The 21,514-nt window shown below is 36.3% G+C and overlaps 1 protein-coding gene across 2 annotated transcripts in view; it reads right to left on the bottom strand.

Annotated features, from left to right (window-relative positions):
* Window positions 1–6,182: 6,182 nt before the first annotated feature.
* KCNH8 (potassium voltage-gated channel subfamily H member 8) overlaps window positions 6,183–21,514 on the bottom strand; it is a 174,874-nt gene continuing 159,542 nt past the window's right edge. For both annotated transcript variants that reach the window (XM_030476954.1, XM_030476961.1), the window contains 3 exons: window positions 19,562–19,668; window positions 18,445–18,521; window positions 6,183–7,434 (listed from right to left, as the gene is read on the bottom strand). In XM_030476954.1, the coding sequence (XP_030332814.1) occupies window positions 6,724–7,434; window positions 18,445–18,521; window positions 19,562–19,668 (895 nt within the window). In that variant the 3' untranslated portion in view covers window positions 6,183–6,723. The remainder of the gene's footprint in view (window positions 7,435–18,444; window positions 18,522–19,561; window positions 19,669–21,514) is intronic.

Raw genomic sequence — 21,514 nt, 5'->3', positions numbered from 1 at the left:
TGGTAGAAGTGCCAGTAACTATTAGTACACGGTATATATACATTCATCGGATATTCTGTGGCACACTCTGTAGTGCAAACTGGTAATTTTCTATAGGGAAAAATAAGCATCTGATCACACTATTTTAAACCCGCAATAGCTGCTTGACAAACATGACCCAGTAACATTTTAAAATACTATTATGCCACTGTGTAGCATTCAAAGAATGTGTCTTTTTGGTCTGTGCCCCCTCACCCTCATCTATTAGATTTCATTGCAAACAGAGGTGCAGAAAAGGCCTTTTCCACTTGCTTTTGGAAAACAATTTCAGTCTAATGAGAGTGAGAAGAAAAGTATTTTCGGTTGTGTGGTTATAATATTCCTTTCCTGTAAGCAAGTCTAATACAAGAGACCGACACATTTTTCACATACTACAGGCTTTAAAATTCTGTTTAACAGCCATTTGTGTGCTTACAGAAATAATGTTGAATTTTTCTTAGTAAGAAGGTGAGCTGTATTTCTGTGGATCAGTGCTGGGTAGGAGGTGGGGAAAAAAATCCATCAGCAGCAGATATATGTGTTAACTTACAATAATGTTGAAGGAAACGACGGAAGTAAATTACTGACAATGCTGGCCTTTAAGAAGACATAATTAGTCTCTAAAGTTACCACCTGTTGAGACTCGTGGTTCCTGTTTGTCTCATGGTGCTGCTGTTTTCGTCCTGTGTCTGACTGCACAGTCAGAAAGAAACCACTGTGTGGGTTTTGATTGTGTTTGATTTAGAGTGGTTAATACTGTTTTCTTCTTCTTTTTGAACAAAGCTTTGATTTTTAGAACAAAAAGCAAAACCTTTTAGGTGCATCATGAAGAAATAATTCTCCAAGTATGTAGATTTCGAGTGATTAGACAATTATCTTGTTTTATTCAGGCAAGCAACGGAAGATGTAGTCTATTTAATTGCACAAAGAGATCAGAGGTAGAATATAAAAAAAATAAGGAGTCAGAATAGTTACCCTGCAGCCCAGGGTGAATACAAACATATCACCCATTACATATGAAATGTGAAATTTAAGTGCAGTTAAGGTGGACTTACACATCTCAAAACTTGTGCTGGCTGTCCTACATTTTTAGGATGTATGGACTGTTAAATGTGAAGGCCTGTGAGCTTTTAATTTTAAATAATCCTTATCTTTTTATGCTTCCCTGAGAAATCTTCTGCTGCTTTTTGATTTACTTGATTCTTAAAAGTTTTGGTTGTTTGGTTTTGGTTTTTTTTTTTTTTTGTAAGACCCTAGGATTCACCTGCACAAACTATAGTTTTGCCTATTTCTGAGCATTTTCTTTGTGATGCTTGTGATTCCTGAGGGTCCTTAGCGCAGTTCCCACAGTTGTAATTTACGACAGTGTTAAGTAACTCTTTTGCGCTACTCTGGCCCTTACACTTTGGGGGAAATCAACTGTAAGAGGTCAAAGGCAGGTAAAAAAAAATAATGAATTTATAGTTCTCTGAAGTTGTAACTTTCAGGGATCCTATCAGAGTATATTGTATATGTGAGGTTGATAACACCTTGGATAAGAAAATCAGAAAACTGAGGAAATGTTTCTTTTCAATGCTCTTCATAAGCCACTTAGTGGAAGTATTTATTCCATGTGAGATTAATTCTGTTGATATTTTACCCTATAGTTAGATAAAAACTAGCTGTTTACCATTGTAATATGTCGATATATTGTATATGTAATATACAACTTGATGTCATTGAAGATAAAGTTGTTTACCATCCTTTTTTTTAACACTTTGCCTCTGTTGTACTGGGACATTACCATGGCAAATATTAGCAGGTTTCTCAAGAGCTATGGAGAGAGAATAAATTGAAGAGTTAATCTCTTCTGCATAAAGACTTAAGACTCACCATCAAGACATAAATGTAAGATTACATACTAAATCTTAAACATTAAAACAACTTGAAAGAGGAAGATACTGCTATTCCTGTTACACAATTTATGTCGTTCTGAGTTCTGATTGAAATGAGCCTGTCAACCCTTAGCCTGCCTTAACCTGCTTCTTTGAGAGATTTCCAAAGTCTGAGAGAATTCTGGTATCAAGATACATACTAAATAAAATTCTCTTTTCATCAGCCAGTTTCTTTTAACAGAAGGATCAGATTTGTGGTTTTGAAGCAGGAAATTGCTGTTTCTTGTAATTGTTGTTGCCACTGACCGTGCATGGTAGGAGGTATACAGTGACTCTTGGAAGAAAATTTTCTTAAGTACAGAGAAGGTCAGTGGTTGGTCTGGGAATAATGATACGACTTTTATGTTCATCTTGGAAGGGATAAGACTGAGTTTGTGTGTGGCATCGTCTCACAGACTTGCAGCTACGGTGGTTTTTTTTTAATAGGATTTCACTATTTTGATGATTTTCAGGTACTGAGGAAGATGGGTGAAGGTTTCCTGTGATAGGTTGTCTGATTTTCTTAGTGAAGACTCAATACTCTCTAGGCTGCTGGAATGGATGACTGCTGTGCTAATTCCCCTAGCTGAGTTGGAGGATGGAGCAAGGAAAGCAAGCACCAACTTTTTCCCTTTTTTTATTCTCACTCCATTGCTGCCATAATTCCCACCTACAGCTTCAATTTTTTAATGCCAAGGTGAGAAGTTGTTAGAAGTGTTTTTCTAGAAAATGAGAATGTGACTGTGACCTCTCCTTGGTAGGCTCAGCAGTACAAAATATCTACAAGGCGTCCCACTGAGAGGGGTTTAAGAAGTGCTTTTAGGCTTAAGTAAGAAGATGCAGGAAAGTTTGAGAACAGATTGTTTCATCCCAAAACATCATTTGCGAAACAGGATTTTTTTCACAAGCTATCATGTGAGGGTATTGATAAAGCGTGTTACAAAATTGTCTCATAAAATAAAATGTTTTAAAATCTTGTGTGCAGTTAGCAGATGGGCTAATTAGAGAGTTAATTTTTTGTGGTAGGTAACCAACTGATGGGTCAAGGTAAGGTTATCACAAGACCTGGGTATGACTTGTAAAAAATGATGAGTATTTGCAGAATTTGTGATAAGCTTTGTTTCTCAAATTGAATCTAGTAGTCATCATGAGCACAACACAAATACATCTCTTTAAAAATATATCTGAAGGTATAAAAGCAGAGGATAGGAGAAAATTAATGGGGAATCCTACTTCTGTGTTTTGTTTTTTTCCTTTGCTCTTTATTCAGTGCCTCTTTTATCTTTGTCTTTTTTTTCCCATATTCAGTGGAGGTAATTGCAGCATTGTGAGAAGATAGTGCATGATATTTTGGTTAGACTGATGGTTTGCTGTCTGAGTCTTGACACAGACCAAATCTGCTGTCCTACTGCATGACTGAGTTCAGTAACCACCTAGTTCTTTAGTGGCAGGCCTAGGATGTTTCTTTATAGGGAAATGACTAGGTAATGAGGGCAGAAATGGTTGAGTTTGATAGTGTTATAAAGGGAATATAAACGAGACTGGGTGAAGGAAAAGAAAAAGAGAGGGGAAATAAATAGAGTTTACAATTACTATACAGAAGAAACTAACAAACAGTGATAGAAAATGAAAGGAAGAAATTATAACAAATTTAGGAAGTAAACTGATGCAGAATTAGATGGGAAGAATAATCCTGAGCCAAAAATGAATTCTATTTTTTATTTTTGTAAAGCAAAAAGGAATACAGTAAATTGTCTGAGCTGGGCTGCTGGATGTTAGGGTATGGGATGCTTGTATTGATATTCATAATGAGCACCTTTTGAGTGTAATACTTGAATAGTACAGTGGTTGTTGCTTTAAACCCAGAAATCCTCTATGGCCGTGCTGTCTGTAGAGCTACTTTGCTCATGGTAATCCTGTTTGGAATTTACTGCTCCATTCTAAATGTGTGTGCTTCTCCATTTGCCCCTGTGAATTGTCATTTTACCTTCAAAACTGAAATTTTCTGCATTGGTTGCCAGATATTTTCCAACAAAAGCTGCTTGGAGGATTCTTTTTCTGTGGCTTTCATTATATAATGGTGTCAATGAGTTTAAAACAGAACCATCCATCAAACCCAGATTTCTATTTTGCTGACCTTCCTCTTTCTTTTCTTGGTTTTGACCTGGAATGAACTTGTGCTTTCTGAAGTTCCTTGAGCTTTTCCCTGGGAGGCAGTATGCTCACGTTATATACGCTGTGCAGTCCAGGTAATGGCTATGTATGTTCTTTGAAACTGTATCCATTACAAATGGCATAGCATTTGCCAACTTTGTTTAGGCTATATTTGACATTTGCAGAAACAAGGAACTACGTAGGACAGATCCTGGTGCTATTTCTTCTAAGAAGTTCCTGCGCATGCATTTTTTTGATTTGAGAATTAAATGTACAACAGTAAAGCTATGGCTATTTATGCAAAGTAGCTTTTTGTTTCCACTGACTTTTTTACTCTTTTATATAAAACTAACACAGAAACTCCAGAACAATCTCATTACACTGGTGTTTCTACTGGAAAAGAAAAAAAAAAAGCCAAAACTTTAAAGGAAATACACAATGGTTTATGTATTGCTCATATAATGAGAAAGCAAATACTGCTCCCAATTTATATATGTAATGGAAATTATTAATTTATATTGGGAACCAAGCATGGTAGACAAATAGCATATTTGTGGAGCCCTGGTCAATGGCTGGGATACAGTGAGCTTAGATTAGCCTGCGTATTTCATTGGGGGCAGGTTACCCTATGTGGCATGAAGAAGGCAGCAGAGATGAATCAGGATTGCAGACAGCTGTGCTGCATGTGCCTGTGCATCCCAAGGAAACAGCACCTGTGCTTTATGATGAGGACAGGAAAGGGGCATGGCTATATGGTGTGTCGGCCGGTTGCTGAGGCAAGGCAGTGCCCTATTGCCACCGAGCGTCTGGCTATTCTGCCAGGATTTTTTTAATTTCTGGGATATGCCTTATTTAATCAGCACTTCTCTATTTAACCTTAAACTAAGTGAAAACTGGAAGAGAGGGAAAGTAAGAAACTCTATACAGAAACACGCATGTTGAAGTGTAGCCACCCTGACAAAATTCAGGCAGCTCAAAATGAGAGATGGCAATTTGTCCTTAATTTGTACCAGTGGGAAAAAGGATGCAAAAGGATGTAAGTTGGGCACAGAGTTTCAACTGAGGTTTGTGTCCTTGTGCACAGCCAAATGTTAACAATGAAATTAGTGTTTGAAGATTTTTTAATTTTTTTAAAAAACAACCTCCTATGGAAGTAAAACATAATTCTGTGCTCTGAAAAAAGATTAATTCGAGATCAATCACCATTTTATTAAATGTTACTTAATTTACTTCTCTATTTTAGAACATGTATTTTGGGTTGTAAACATGTCATTTTTAGATAGCTTGCTAAAGAACATGTGAGTATGATGCATACTGTGCATCTTCAAATATATAAATCAAAATTCCAATGCAAAGCAGTAACTCTGGTTACACTGTAGCAATATGAGTTTCTAATGTGTTACATACTGAAAAAACCCTTAAGATTTCTTTTGAGTATTAAATCAAGTTCTGGATTAAATAACTTTCCAAATCTATAGGATCTTCCCCCCCCCCCCAAAGGTCAAAACTAGATTTTACATTTGTAAGCAAAAATATCATCCAATAAATAAATATTTTAAACTTAATTATTTGATTCTGGCTAAACCATTGTAATTTTTGTCCTTTAATATTCTCACTCAATAGTTTTTATCCCTCTTAATATTTTTGTTCAGATATAAAATCCCAAAACAGGGATGTGTATTAAAATGTTGACTTGGTCTTACCAATAATAGTGCGATACTAAGACACAAACCAAGGGTACTTAATATTATAAATATAACAATTGACTTTAGTGGTTGCTGCCTTATATAGGATACAACATTCCAGCTGTTTTATTTTTTTAAATAAAATAATACCTTAATTTATTTGAATTCCACCAGCATGAATACATTCATTGCAAATTGCATGCACATAAAAGGGAATCCATTTGTAAACTACATAATATCTGAACAATAAATAGTATTTGATCTAATACATGATGGTAGCGCATTTCTTGTTAAAATTGCAAGCTTTTACCAAAATGAAAACAAACTCTTGTTCTCTTTATAAATAACTTTTTAAGTACGTTTCATACCAAGTATATAAAAATAGTATTTTTAGATAAATTAAGAGGTTTCATTTACATGACAAATAACGTGCAACAACTAACCACTCTCTACCAGCTCTATTTGGTTGATTGTCTAGATGACATGCAGCGATAATTGTCCCTTCGCCTTCACAGAACTGACAAACAGACCAGCAGGACCCACAATCACCTGAAGCAAACAGTCCCATAGATATTGTTTAGGAACAACAGTCAGACACTCAGGGAAAACCTTTGCTTTCAGGAACAAAAGCCACCCATGACAGTTCTTTTGTCCTAGACTTCCAGCTGCTCTGACCCTCAGCGTCTTTGGACTATCACAAAAGTCTGCCAAACAGACCAGTAAGTTATATGTGTATACAAAATGCTTTTCAACATGCTTCTAGTATCTAGATTTCTTTTTTTTTCCTGTAGTATAAACTGACAATATCTTTTTGTACTTTCTATAAATCTGAATTTTCATGTTTGTAAGTCTCCATGATCGCCAGAGGAAAGGTCAAATAAAGCTGTCATACAGTCTAAATTTAAAACTGGCAGCTGCAAAACATGCTTCGAGTATCACTTCAGTGTTTCCCATTATACATCTATGGCTTGGTAATCTTTATCTTTAACATCCCTTGTGCTTGTCACATTGTCTATTGGGAAATCTTGGGTCTGTGCAGAAACAACTCTGGCTGTTCCTTCCAAGTCCCACAATCCCGGCAGGTTCTCAAGGCTTAGAGAGCTGATTGCTCCTTGGCTAAAGCTACCTTCCTCAGATCTGCTGGGGAGCACGAGGTGTAATGATGTCTCTGATGAAGAGCATACTGAAGAAGAAAGAGTTGCTGAAATAGACTGAAGAGGAGTCAAGGTAGTGTCTGAATGGGGAGAGGTGCATCTTAGAAACTGCAGATTGTCTTTCTGAATTACCTGATACTGGGAGGGGGAATTGTGAAGGCCCAGTGTATAATAAAATTCACCATCCATAGAATTTTGCAGGTTGGGTTCAGTTCTTTGGGGACTGCTGCCTACAGAGGACAAATCAGTATTCCAAATGTCACATAACGTGTTGCTGCGGCAAGGTTGTGCTTTGGTGCAAGTAAAGTTCCCAGCTTGCATGTGTGTGCAAGGTTGATGCGTAGTCCAAGCCATTCGAGACTGAAGACTTTCCAGGGTAGGACTTCGAGATATGCTGTGCACAGCACAGAACCCTGGAGTCTTCTGGGATGTGAGCAGGTTCTCCAGAAGTTGCATCACGTTCTTCATATTCTTACTTAATTGTGAGACTTCTTGAGTTAAAGTTGTGACCTGTTATGGCAGGGCAAAATATCACAGTATTCATTTGTGTAGTCATGCCTGAAATACACACATACATACCTTTTTTTCCTTCTAACAATATCAGCTTTGACCTGTGGCACAGGGTCTTCAAAGAAATATACTCTACTAATATATGACATTGGTAGCTTCTTGATCAATCATTAAATATTTTAATGCATAAACCTTTTTTAGTAACCAATTTTATACTGATGAATGAAATTAAAGAAAGAGATCTTGTGAAATCTTGTTCAGAAATACACACGTGAAATATACTGCTGTCTTTATAGTAAAATAAAAGAAACCCATACCCAAAGTTATCAGATGCAAGACGAAGTTACATGAAATCTGGTGGACTACTACTGAAAAACCTGGAAATTCTAAACCCGACTTGCCATCTCTAAACATTTAAACAATATGAAAGCATGTGAAACAACTTCCATGTAATTATGTTTATGCTTGAAAGGTGTTACATATAACACAGAGGGAATAATCCATAGCATAGATTGCTGTGCGTGCAAAAAGAAGAATCGTATTTTCTATTAGACTTCTTTTTTGTTTAATGATGAAGCCAGTGATAGCATCCAATTAATTACATGAATTATATGAAGTCTCTAATCTCCCCAGAAGTGCTGGTTTGGGTCAAGGTCAGATTGGCAAGTTCTGAATTTGTGTTTTAAAGTAAATTGGTATATAATATCAATGGGAATATTCATAAGGACATTATAAGGATATTTTGGAAAATGAAAAGCCTAACTCAAACGTAAAAGTGACCAACTCACCATTTCAAATGAGTTTGTCTTTCCTTTTCAAGGAAAAGTTTGCAGGAAGTTGAAATAAATTATTTTTAATAAAGAGAAATTAACCTGTCAAGAGGTAGAAATGAACTTTGTCTCCATGGCAGCTAATCAATCTATTTTAGGTCAAACCACTGTCATTACTGTTAAAATAGAGTTTCTTATACTGAGGCTATTGAAAATACTCTGTTGAAAAAAAGACATGACAGCACAGTTATTTTCAGAAAGATAAACCTCCCACCAAAAAGAAAAAAGGCTAATTCAGAAGGCTTTTTTGTTTTGACCTGAAGTAAGAACACCACTAATTAGGTGCCCTACTGTGATTAATTTTCATGTAATCAGAAACAGAAATACAATTTTAATTTTTCTGATAGGATAGTTCCAAAAAAAAATCTGCTGAAAAGACTGTGTTATACAGGCACAATAAATATAAAGAAATTCCAAGTTAGAAAGAAAGTAAGAAGCTCTAATCTGGCTCCTATACATCTGTTCATTTCCCTCTGAGCTAAGAGTTCAAACCCACCGTGTTGTTTTAATAGTTTTGTAATGACCACACTACCCCTGGAGGGAAAAATTCTTAATTGGAGGAGACTCATGAGCGTCACATTACAGGATCTCTCTGTGCCTCTCCCTCTACCTCTCTTTCTGCTTTGTTACCTAATTAAGTCATACTAGGTAGAAAATAACCATGAGATCTCCTTCTGCCAGCTGAGATAAAGCTTTGAATGCTAGGTAGCTCATCTAAACTTCAGTTAGTGTGAGGGATTAAAATATGTTAAGAAGGTGGCTTGTGAACAGGCTTCCTGTGGGGTTAGAGCAGCAAAAGAAGATTCTTGGTACTGACAGCCTGTAAGGAAACACACTGTGAGATTTCTGGACACATCAACTACACAGGAATCTCTGTGCTCCATTGGGAACTGGGAGATGGCGTTACAAAACCTCCAAAAGGTTCTTTGGAAAGAAAAGGGGAAGAAGGACGACCAAACCCATGGCTACATAGATTCAGTGGTCATCACTACTTTTTAGGATCATCACTGTCCCCTACTCCTATCAGATAAAGCAACTGTTTTCTGTACCTAATTTCCCAACTTGCATTCATTTTACTGGGGTTTCTACAGATAGGTACTACGTTATGAGTATGCACTTTACTCTGGATGTTGTGTGAAAATATCTGCAACTTTAAAATCATAAAATCACAGAATGGTTTGGGTTGGAAGGGACCTTAAAGATCATCTAGATAATCTGCCAGGGACAGGGACACCTTCCACTAGACCAGGTTGGTCAAAGCCCCATCCAACCTGGCCTTGAACAATTCCAGGGATGGGGCAGCCACAAAGATACCTTGTTTGGTTTGGTTCATGTTTTTCTGTTCCATTGATGATTACTTAAAGGCTTTAAAAAAGGTTTAATTATTATTTAACATGTTTCTCTTGCTAATTCATTGAGACAATATAGCAAAAATCAATCCCAGCATGAGCACTTGGGGAGGTCTTGGACTTCTGCTAATTACAACTTGCTCTAGTGCCCAGACACTACTTTTGATGTATCAGCTAGCTCTTACAGTACTGTCTTCTCATAAGCTTCCTCTCACAAAGTCATAGGAACTGACCTGATAAAACTGCCTTTGTTGTATACTTTAATAATTTCCAGTATTATGATAGTTTAAAATCCGAAGTATTTATGCCAAACTCTTAGAAATTGGACCACCATTGAGTGACATCTGTTTGAATGAATACTGCTTGACACATAGGCAAAGCAAATATGTAATTTCGTGGATAATTTAAAAACTTCTCTGGATTTTACAAACTGTTAATCTTACCTCCGATATCTGTAGAACTATTAATTACCATCTATCTCCATATTACTATACTTATATACTTACACAGTATATTATTACTGTTACTAATAATGTTATACTGTTTATGCAGTCCTTTTTATACCCTGCAGTGATTCTTGAGCAGCTGCAAATAAGCATGTTTAACAGGGAACAATTTGATCAATAATGTTAACAATTTCACAGTGCTCCAGGAAGTGTGAAAGAACAGAGATTAAAAGCAAAAGAAATTTTAAGTCTGTGAAACAGAAATTGAAAGCAGTACAGTTTCCTCCTGAGTGAAAGGACTAATTCCTTGCATGCTGTTAAAGCTGTTTTCTTTTCAGTAGTTCAGTGATTATTGCTAGGCAGTACAGCTAGTTGTACAAATGGTTCCTGCTGTGCTAGGCAGACATCTTTAAAATGATCTGTGAGATCCCAGCTATGCTTGAAATGCTGCCTTAACAGTTTCTAGAACTTGAAGAAGTTACTGCAATGTTTCCTAGTATAGAAACGGATTTATACACATATAGCTTTAATTAGCAAAAGGTGCTTCTCAGGTTGGTAACTTTTTAGAGACTCTGTTATAAAGTAAGAATATCTCTCATAACAGAGGTTAAAAAAATATATATTTTTTTAAATATATGGACTTTAATAATAACTCTTTCTGATGCCCTGACCTATATAAGTTTTAGTAATTGTATTTTGCTTTTTCAAATTACTTAGTTTCACTAGAAAGGGTATTTTTTTTTATTACCAGTATTAAACTGTTGTGCAGTTTGTTCCATGTAGTTAAGTAGGAATGGAGGTGATTGTTTTTAAACCTTTCCATAAAAGTGATGAGAAGCTCTATATAATGTAAGATGGTGAGACCCCACCTGGAGCAGTATGTTCAGCTCTGGGGCCCCCAATGTAATAAGGTTGTGGACCTGTTGGAGAGAGTCCAGAGGAGACCACAAAGATGATCCAAGGGCTGGAGCACCTCTGCTATGAAGACAGGCTGAGAGAGTTGGGCTTGTTCAGCCTGTAGAAGAGAAGGCTTCAGAGGGCCCTAAGAGCAGCCTTTCAGTGCTTGTAAAAGGGGCCTACAAGAAGACTGGAGAGGAACTTTTTAAAAGGGTGGGTAGTGATAGGACAAGGGAGAATAGCTTTAAACTGAAAAAGGGCAGATACAGATTAGATAAAAGGAAGAAATTCTTTACTGTGAGGGTGGTGAGGCACTGACACAGGCTGCCCAGAGACATTGTGGCTGCCCCATCCCTGGGAGTGTTCAAGACCAGGTTGGATGGGGCTTGGAGCAACCTGGTCTAGTGGAAGGTGTCCCTGTCCATGGCAGGGGGTTTGGAACTAGATGATCTTTAAGGCCCCTTCCAACCCAAACCATTCTGTGATTTTATGATTATTGCTTTTTTTTAAAATCGTATTGGGTAAAAGGATTGTTGTTTTTCCATTATATATTCCAGCTTTTACTTTTTTTTTTTTTTAATGTTAAAATTTCTACTAGAAATTTTAGGCACTAAAATGCTTACCTCTCATCACTGTTCCTGGATAAATCTGGAATAAGCACTTTTTTTCTGATTAGACACCTAACACATTGGTATTTTTTTCTCTCTGTTGTTTACTCCCTTTTACAATTCAAACTTCACCCAGACATCTTCCTACCATGACTTTTTCTGAAGAACTAAAGAAGTGAAGAAAATTTGCTTCTCGAAAATGGAAATTGCATTTTGGCAACTCAGGGAAACTGCCTGGCTTGCGCTGCATATGGCAAGCTTCTTTCTTGCCTTGCTTTTGATGTTTCATTGTTTCTTCTATTCTAGTGCTTCTAAAAGTCAGGGAGAGTTTTAGCTAGAATAAGTTGTCTTTCAAGGCTCAGATTAACTACATGCTGATATTCTATTTCCCAGTAAGTGCATTGTTGAATGAATGAAATGAGAACTGAGCTGAGACAGACTTTTCACTGATCATGTATCAGCATCTCTGTGGCCATTGGTATCATGGCAACAGACATTTTTGATTTCATGGAACTTTAGGAATAAAGCTAGTTGGAGTAGAAAAAAAAAAATCCGATGCAGCTAATCTGAGTTCAGATTAAGTATATAGGATTTGTGCAGTGATATGATGATTCAGTTTCAGTGAAATAAACCCAGAAATCTGAAAGGCTGTGAAACTGGCTTTATCATGTAGGAGAAGAAGAAAATTTACTGATTTCTCTACTGACTTGCTAGCCAACTCTTGGGTAGTTCTAGGGCAACCAATCTGTCTGGGTAGACTAGGACACTAAGATTATTGCTATTGCTATTAAACAAGTAAGGACAGAACAGAAAAGTATAAAACACTATACATTTTGAGTGTATTCAAACTAGGTGATCTTTAAGGTCCCTTCCAACCCAAACTGTTCTAGAATTCTATGATCAATGGTTTGCTGTCATCCCTACACATTTCAAGCCATTCTTTTTTGCAGCCTATCCTGATCTGTTTTTATTTAGTGTTTATTTTTAATGGCTAAGTGGAATTCATGTTCACTTTTAAATATCAGTAATATGAAATTCAATAAAGATAAATGTTAAGCATTACATCGTGAAAAGAAAATGTCAGAGGCATGAATATAAGTACAATATTTTGCCTATGCAGAGTCTTATAGAAAAATGTTTGTGGAATGTTGCTGAATCACTTAGCCTGGTACAGTTTGAAATTATGTACTTTGTCAGTGGCTCAAAAATTCTAACCAAAGACAATCCAAAATAAAATGCATCAAAAAGTTTTAGAACATGTGATGGGCAAAGACAGAAGGAATTTAGTTTGTTGAGATTTGTTGGAACAGTATGCATTTCCAGTGTAAATTAGTTTTAGAAGGAGAACAGCAGTCAGCTTTTTCTTATATCTTCTAAGCATAAGAGAAAAAGCTGTGAACTTGCATACCAACATTTAGGTATTGGGAAAATAGAGCTTTTCAAGTACAGGAAGGGCTTGAAATGCTTAGTAGAGAGTTAACTGAATCATTGTCATAATCTGTCATGATAGTAATATATTTATTCAAATCTGAAGTCAGCCTTTGGTACCCATTTTTACAGTGCACGGCCTCCTCCCTTGATTAATTTCTTTGTCTTAGGTGCCTTTCCACAAAGGAAGAGTGAAAGAGAGACAACACAGCGTATAGGACCTATGCCACGTATGTGCTGTATGTTCTGCTTAAAAAAATAAACCTAAGCTTTAGAGCATCAGCCATTTTTGTTACCTTCAACTGTCAATAGGTATTAAGCTTACATTAAAAGGAAGAAAAAAAAACCCCAAACCTGGACTATTGTACAATCCTTAAATTACAAGAGCAGAGAGAGACAGAGACAAAACAATAACAAAGTAAGAGTTCTTTGTAAATATGAATATCAATGCTAAAAGGAGAATATATTTTTATAAATCTCAGTAAACAAAAATGTATTTATGTGGTATTTATGATTTAGAACGTTTTTATTTCTTAACACAAATAATACTAGGTTTTATGTCTTTTATGCTAAATTTACATTGCTAAAATCCAAAATGGGTAGATTAGTTGTAATTAGTTTTCATCATCAATAAATGCTGCTAGTTCACTTTTTGCCACATTTTTCTTGATTAAAGGATATTTTGCAAAGTGGATTACTGGGATATCCTTGCTGCAAAATGATTTCTCTCATGTGATAATATAGTTGAACTTGTTACAAATAACATGTTTTTGATTACTCTGTCAGAATTCTATGAGTTCTCAAGTTGCAAACTGAACTTCAACAGTACATTCCCTATGCAAAATTGAAGGCCTGATTAACTTAACTACCAAACTTTCTTCATTTGCACTTGATTACAAAATCACTGTTTCCACCGTGTGCATACATTTTTAGTACCAAGGAATATGTTTTGCTTAAAAAAAGAAAAAGCTTTTTTCCTGACCTGAGAGGAGAATGAGATCGATTTTTGGCAGCTGGATGTGAAATATGTTTTAAAATAATCTATTTATAGAATTTCTTTAGGTGATTTGGAAAAGAAACATATTTATTTAGGATAACTCTTTTTGTTATATGAAAGTGAAATATCCCTGTGAGCGCATTTTCTCTGTTCTTAGTAAGTGCCAAATGCTTAGAGTATTTTAAGTACTTGCATAAAAAAACCCTAAAATTAAAAATAGCTGAATTTCCACTAAGTGCTCCAACATGCTGCTAAATAGAAGGAAATTTTCTAGTAGAAAACCTGACCCTATTCATATTTCCTCATGTTTGTTTGTTTTTCAGTTGAATGGGAGAAATGTGAGTACTTGTTCATTCTACTGTTTTAGTACTGTAATTGTGCAGTCTACTAATGTGGTAAAGTATGACATCAGCCCACAAATTCTGAGGCTGAAGGAGGCTGCACAGGAGCTGGTTTGCATATGGGCAAAACAGGGGAAACAGAAATCTGAGTTCACTTGCATGCACTGGGCAAGATGTCCTCTATAACTGAGTATGAAATCATGTACATATATATTTGAATGGCCTGCCACATACTGAACATACTAAACTACAATGAAAGCCATGCCTTTTTTTATTCAGTGGTTATTTAGACTAAGTGGAACAGGAAAAATAGGGTAGGAGATCAAATAGTCGTATTTGACTCCACCTTGCAATACTGAGAGATTTCTTTTTATCAGCTTGTATCTCATTTCAATGAGAAATGAGGTTAGGTGAGGGATTGAAGAAGCTGGGTAAATGACTGAGCAGCCAAACCATGGAGCTATACAACAAGAGTCTGCGGTGTGTTCGAGTTTCTCTCACATTGCCTAATAGAGTGGCAGTGCTGACATGGGAGAGCTTGCCCTCCTTAGAGGAATTCTGCCCATCCATTAGTCCTAAAGTTAGTACGTAACGAACTCTGAGAAGTGAAATCAAGGCTCTGTCTTCTGTTATGCCCATTCTTAGGTAAATGAACTTTCCTTTGGATTATATAGTGAATGCCATATGTCTAAAATACTGCCAAGAGCTCCGCTGGATATCGAAGCTGGGTATAGCTTGCTTTGTAGATTTACCTCTAGGGTAAGTCTTTGGATTTGCTTTGTTTTTCCTTTGCTTTGCTAACAACAGACTGCACTGAATGTCTGAATAGGAAGATGCATGTCTTTGTTCTCCCAATGAACAGCTGAAATGTTGTTAAGCTAACTAGTGAACTGTTGTAATACAATCGCTTTTCGTGAAAGCAGTTATTTTGGCATTTGTTGATTGACTTCTGACCTCCACTGGAAAATGTAGTAATGTTTGCTGCTGTTGGCTACTTGTGACCTGTTTTCTTGAATTTTCGTTTTCAGGAGGAGGATGAATGTCTTAATAGAGAAGTTAGTTTCTAACTCTGCCAGTATTTTAACTACTGCTGGCAGTCTGCTGCAGCATCAGTTATTATCTTCCATTAATGGTCATCAGTGAGTGATGGAGTGATGAAAGGGCTGGATCCACAAGTGTTCAGTACTTAATGTAACAACAAAAGACCTAAGAAACAGCTATTGTATTCCAGCAGGACTACTCATAGGCTCATTTGGGTAAGTACCGAGTCAGTACTGTCCATTCAGAAACTCCAGATGAGGCATGTTTGAATACTTGTAGAATATGCAATGAAGCAGGCTTACAGTTATGCAGGCTTTTCAACGTAAATTTTGATTCACTGGAAGACTTGGAGGATATCCATCTGTCTCTGGGATTTGAACCCAGAACATTCCCTATGAAATCTATGCCAGTTTAGAGTTGCTTCTAATGCTTTTTTTTATGTCCAGTTCAATCTTTTTCCACATTGTATGCCTATGTATTGTCACATTGAATTAAGAATTCTCATGTATATAAATGTTTCTGTGTTTAAGACTTTTTCTTGGTCAGAATGCAGAATGACGTTTGCTTTGCTAGTGGACTTCTTAGACAGAAGACAAAATATGATCTTGGAAAGTAGAGAATACTCCTTCCAAGTACTGCAGGGCACCAAAACCAATCCTTGCTTTAAACATGTCTACGCTAGTGTAGATGTACTTTATGTAATATACTCTCTACAGCATGGAATAAATTAGAAATACTGCAAAGTCAAATATAAATGTTCCCTTAGGTTCCTAGACTAATTCTGATGTGTTTTCCAGAGCGTAGGGTTTTTTATAATTATTCATTTAGCCTCATGTAGGTCTATAATGTTCTATAACTTCTATGAGGTTCTATAATCAGAAAAAGGTATCTTTCTCTGCTGTGATTAAACAGTAAATATAGCTGTTTTCAGAATTCTTTGATGTTATTGTGCTATTTGTATCTTCTGCTTGCATTACTGTTATTGTAGTTTTATCACTAACCGGGTTAGATGTAAATCAGTTCAGGTGTTGCCAAAAGATGTCTAAACCTACCAAAATCTTGTTTGGCTTCAAGTTTTAGTACTTAGCACTCTGTGTTGGTGCAGGCCCCAGCCAGACAGTGTGAAAACAAATTCTGTCTCACACACCAAGCTGGTGGTACTCTTTAAATCTCCAGAGGTTATCTTCCTCTTGCTTACAGGACTCCATATACCTGCTCAAAAGACAGAAACTATAGATGAACCCGCTTCTGTCACACTGCTAAGGAAAGAAGATAGGGATCTGCTGGTGATGACTTTGTTTTGTCTGAAAGCCTAATGGTTGACTTTTAAAATCAAGAATTAGTGGTTCAAATCTGTCTCTATTCCAGGAGAGATTGAAGAAGTGTTGAGACGTAAGCACCTCTTATTTCAAGTCAAGTCTCCCAGGTAGAGTACTATGTGAAAAAATGGACTGATCCTCCTCCTCAATTTTACAATGAAAGAATGAACCATATTCAGAACAGTGAGAAGTTTGTCTCTGGATTTTGGATTCGGTTTCCCTGCGTGGAAACTTTAGTGTTTTTCTGCATGTCATCATATTTCCCTTTTTTACGCTAGTTTGAGCAAGAAAATTGCATAACATTTTATTTAGATAGAGTTAGCAGAGAAAAAAAAGAAAATTGTGCATGGAGGGAAATGACCTTCATTGTGTTTGGTTTGGGGTTTTTTTGTTTAATATACTACACTGCTCCAAGAATAATTTATTGCTTTTCACTAGAAATGCAATGACAAGCCCAGAACTATTGAAGTTGAAATGTTTGGTTAGTCCACAAGGTGCCTGCCTTAGCACATCTGCCAACATGATGCATTTTCCATCTGCCTCTTGTGGATAACCACATAATACATTTTCATATTTTAAAAATCCCTGTCCTCTTCAAAGTCAAAAGGGATGAATGAGTATGATTTGTCTGTTTCAAAAGTATTAAATGGAAAATATAATTTTCTATCTTAATAGTGTTGTCAGTGAACATCTGGGAGATATTTTTGAGTTCTTTGGCCAAGCCTTATAAAAACTATAGTCAATGGGGCATGAGACTTTTGTCTGAAAAATATAGTTTGACATGTAAATCAGGTGATGCATTCATAAAGACTAACTATCAATGTCATTCTTAGCTTACAACATTTAAATTATCTGACCAACTTAACCTGACTGAGGTTTACAAGCCTAATAATTCGTATATGGAAATAAAATATAACCAGATTAAGTGTACACAATATAGAAGGAAAAATGAAAGAAAACTTGACATTTCTGGTAACCAAAGAGATTAGCAAAAAAGAAGTGAAACTGTGTGGCTGGATTTATTTAAATATTTCCTCATGTGGAATCATAAGAAATTGTCTTTAATCTCTTCATAATGAAAGACAGAGTATGCTGGGAATAGATTTTAGTCTTGCAGTACAACCATGAAACTAAAGTCTGATGGCTGAATATATAAAACAGTTTAGCTAGAGAACATTAGTGTCAGATTAATAGTCGATTACAGGTTTCAAGTTATTAGAAAGGAAGATTAAAAAGCACTACTGAACAATATTGGACCTGCATCCCTCAGGTCATATTGCTTGAGCAGGAATGAATGAGCTTCTGTTTCATTCTAAATAGGCATAGGTAAAGTGGCTTGAAATGTTTGATATGAATTTGTACATGACTGGATTTGAATTTCTTTCAAGGAAATTCCCCAAAAGCATAGCACTCACCAAGACAAGAAAAGCTGGAAGAAGGAACTTCGGGAAAGAATGACAGGAAAGAGAGAAATAGAAGTACATTCAGAAAAGGATAAATCCTAAGAAAATTAGATACACTAACTATGCTAGCCTTGCTTTGTTTTTATCTGTAGCACATGGCACAAACTTTTATATAGCTTTATGCATAAAATTAATCTGTGAAAGAGTTAAAAGCCCCAAACTTCCCTACAATGAAGGAACCCCATCCAGTTTTGCAAACTCATTTATCACACATTTATCATGTTCCCAAGTTTTCTCCAGCATTCCTTCACTCATTGTTAGTATCTTCCAATGTTCACAAACGCTCATTACCTCATTATTAAGCCTGCTGATCTGCTGTTTGGTCTCTTCTGCTTTGATAACAAGCACAGCAGCACCAATTTCGGCCTCTGAAAATAATTCAAATGCAAGTAAATGACAGAAGTATAATAATCTGGGAATAGCAATGCTATTCTTGCATGTATCGAGTGCTTTAAATTTAAACCTAGTTTGCACTTCGAATGAAAGTAAAATCTTGTGTTTAATGTTTAGCACATAATATGTAAGAAAAGTGTGACAAATAAAGTTCATTCTCCTCTCTTCAGTCTGAACCTGAAGGAGCTGAAAATGATAACCCTGACGCCAACCATGTGACATGTCAACTGTTTTTGAAAAACATAGATAAAATTAATCTTGTATTACTATTTTTCTGTTTGGCTTTAAGAGAAAAAAGTCCTAGTAGTCTCCTACTGCAAAAGGTATTTAATTATGTAAAGATTGTTTGCTCATAAAAGAGGGAATGTTGGGAAACAGTCTGAGCTGCAGTAGTTGTGTCACTTCAGCATTAGTCCACTGGTTTTCCCCTCTGCCTCATTCTTTTGATCTCTCTCCCACCCCACCATGTTGACCTGCTCTATTCCTCTGTGGTGCTATTTTGTCAAGTTTTTCAGAGTGTGGGCCATTTAGGGGTTCCTAAAACCCCTTCCATTCAGTTTTTTTTTTTCTTTATTTCTAAAAATCTAGGTACTTCCACACTCCTCCATGTCTGTAAATCTCTTTAACAAAAATTGAGAGCCAAATTTTCATATGGCTCTTTAAGGATTTTTTTTTTTTTTTTTTTTTATTTGGTATTAGAATGCTTTTATATTAAACTTTCCCCCTGTGTTTAATACCTTCCATGCCCTAAGGTCTGGAAGCATGAAGTTACTGCCTGATCCTACAATACTGGTGGTAAAATATAATGCATAAAAATACAGTACTCTTTGCAAGCTATTTTATCATGACTGTCTACTACCAGGAAAAGAACAAACAGCCTTTGGGACCCTGTTGTATTTTTCTACAGTACCAATTCTGGTGCTGCCACTTCTGAGAATCAAAATAAAAAAAGGGAGCAAAAAGCGGTTATAAAAATTGTTTTCCCTGAAGAGTGATTTTCCTGGGCAAAACTCACCTCCAATTGTAGGAGATAACCCGGATTCCTGCCTGAGCTGATCAGAGCTGAAGTCGAAGGTTTGGTTTTCCTCATTATGGTTTCCATCTTCAATACCATCCACAATTCTGTTAAGAAAAATCGGAGTGAAGGAGCAGTTTCATAAACAGTTTCATAAATATCAAGTTCATAATTATGTTGTCAAAATTACTCCTAAAGGGCATATTTTTAAGCAATGGTAAATCTTGCACAACATTTAGAGAGAAGTAAAAGCTATTATACTGGTATAATCTCTTGTGAGTCACTAAAGATTAAACTTACTGTTAGAGGAAGGAAGGCAAACGTAACAAGTTTCAAAATTTTCGTGACTTATTTCTGCAGTATATTCTGGGTCTTAACAAAACCTGTATTGTTTTTACTTTTCATATCTAAAGTAATCTGTTGCTATTCTTTCTTCTACACAAACTAAAGGTGCTTCAGTATGCTCTTGTGAAATTTAAATCTCCCTGCACATAAGAGTCAGGCTCTTATATTCAGCTAACTTAGGCAGAGCCTAAGCCTGAGCATAATATATTTATGAAAGCGTCTCTGTAAACCTCAGTCAAGAGTGTTGCCATGCAAATAGCTATTCTCAAATTTAGGTAAAACTAACTCGCTCAGGCGGAGCAATGTTGTTTGCAAAACAGGCATAGGAAAATATGTAGACCAGCCTGCAATGTCCCAGTCACATTAGTACTGGTATTGCATCTAACCTACTAGGGAAAGCGTTTGTGTCAGTTATTTCTACTCATGCACTGCAGCTGACCTCCAAGTTTCAGTGTCAAGAAATCCAAAGGAAGAAAAAAGCAGCATTTTATACAGTAATCAAGTGCTGCATACAAAGAATAGAAAACTGGTATCAGGTGAAGGAATCAACACACATTATTAAAAATATATAACTATGAACATTTTTTGTTCTCATTGATAATAAATTGTGCTATAAAGAGAACTGTTTTAAAGTCAATGAAAACGGCTCAGAAAACTGCCAATTGACAGACATGGAGCATCAATTTCTTGTTTTGTCCAGGCACAAGATTCAAAATTTGTATTACTGTAGGCAGACAGAAGGGCTAAAGCAGACAGTTCTTGGCCTTGGCCTCTTATTCAATGGTGATAACTTTGTGATAATGGAAATTAGACTTTCCATCTAATAAAGATGTTCTCAAGCAAACCTCTTGACTGGGAAAGTTTGGAGAAAGGAAGAACAGGCAACACAGAGATACCTGTGATGTGCTGGGCTTGAAAGACCCATGTAACTTACAATTCTGTGCACATGCCATGTATTCTTGTCCTTCTTGGCTCTTCTCGTGGATTTAGAGCTTTGTGTCATGTCTGAGTATTCATGATGCCAGCTGGATGTTACTAGACTTCACCCTAATCTTAACCAGCCTCTGGGAGGAGATGAGACTCAAATATAGTGCTTGATCTGCTCTGGCTTATACTGTTATCTGCAGCTGAAAACCTGAATGATTATATTGTTTGAAATTTGCTGTAAAACCTATTTAATGTCATCTGGCCTCACTGCTTCAAAAAGCAGACTTTAAACACCAATATCCCTTTTGTAGAGATTTCTAATTATATAAAATGCTAACATTTTAACTGCCTTTAAAGCACAGAGGGGAAAACCTACTCAAGCATGACTTAGAATTTATAGATGCTATAATCTTTAAAGTGTTTAAAGATTCAGACTAAAAATAAATCATATTAGCAAAAATAGCTAGTTCTGGAGAGCCAAAATACAGGATCCGATGTGGGAAGTATGTAATGGGCAAGATGCTTATGCAAGGAAGTGGCTGTGGAGTGACATAGTCTAGTATGTTGAAAACATGAGGGAACAAAAGTGATCGGTAAGTCTCAGCCCTTTCGAATTAGCTTTTGTACAGCCCTGAATTTTCTCCTGAAGAAAGACAGCTCCAGTCCTAGAAGCCAAAAAGC

The sequence above is a fragment of the Strigops habroptila genome, chromosome 1, assembly GCF_004027225.2.
Source record: "Strigops habroptila isolate Jane chromosome 1, bStrHab1.2.pri, whole genome shotgun sequence".
Lineage (NCBI taxonomy): Eukaryota > Metazoa > Chordata > Aves > Psittaciformes > Psittacidae > Strigops > Strigops habroptila.
Note: the sequence above shows the minus strand (reverse complement) of the source record. Positions and strands in the feature narration are given on the sequence as shown.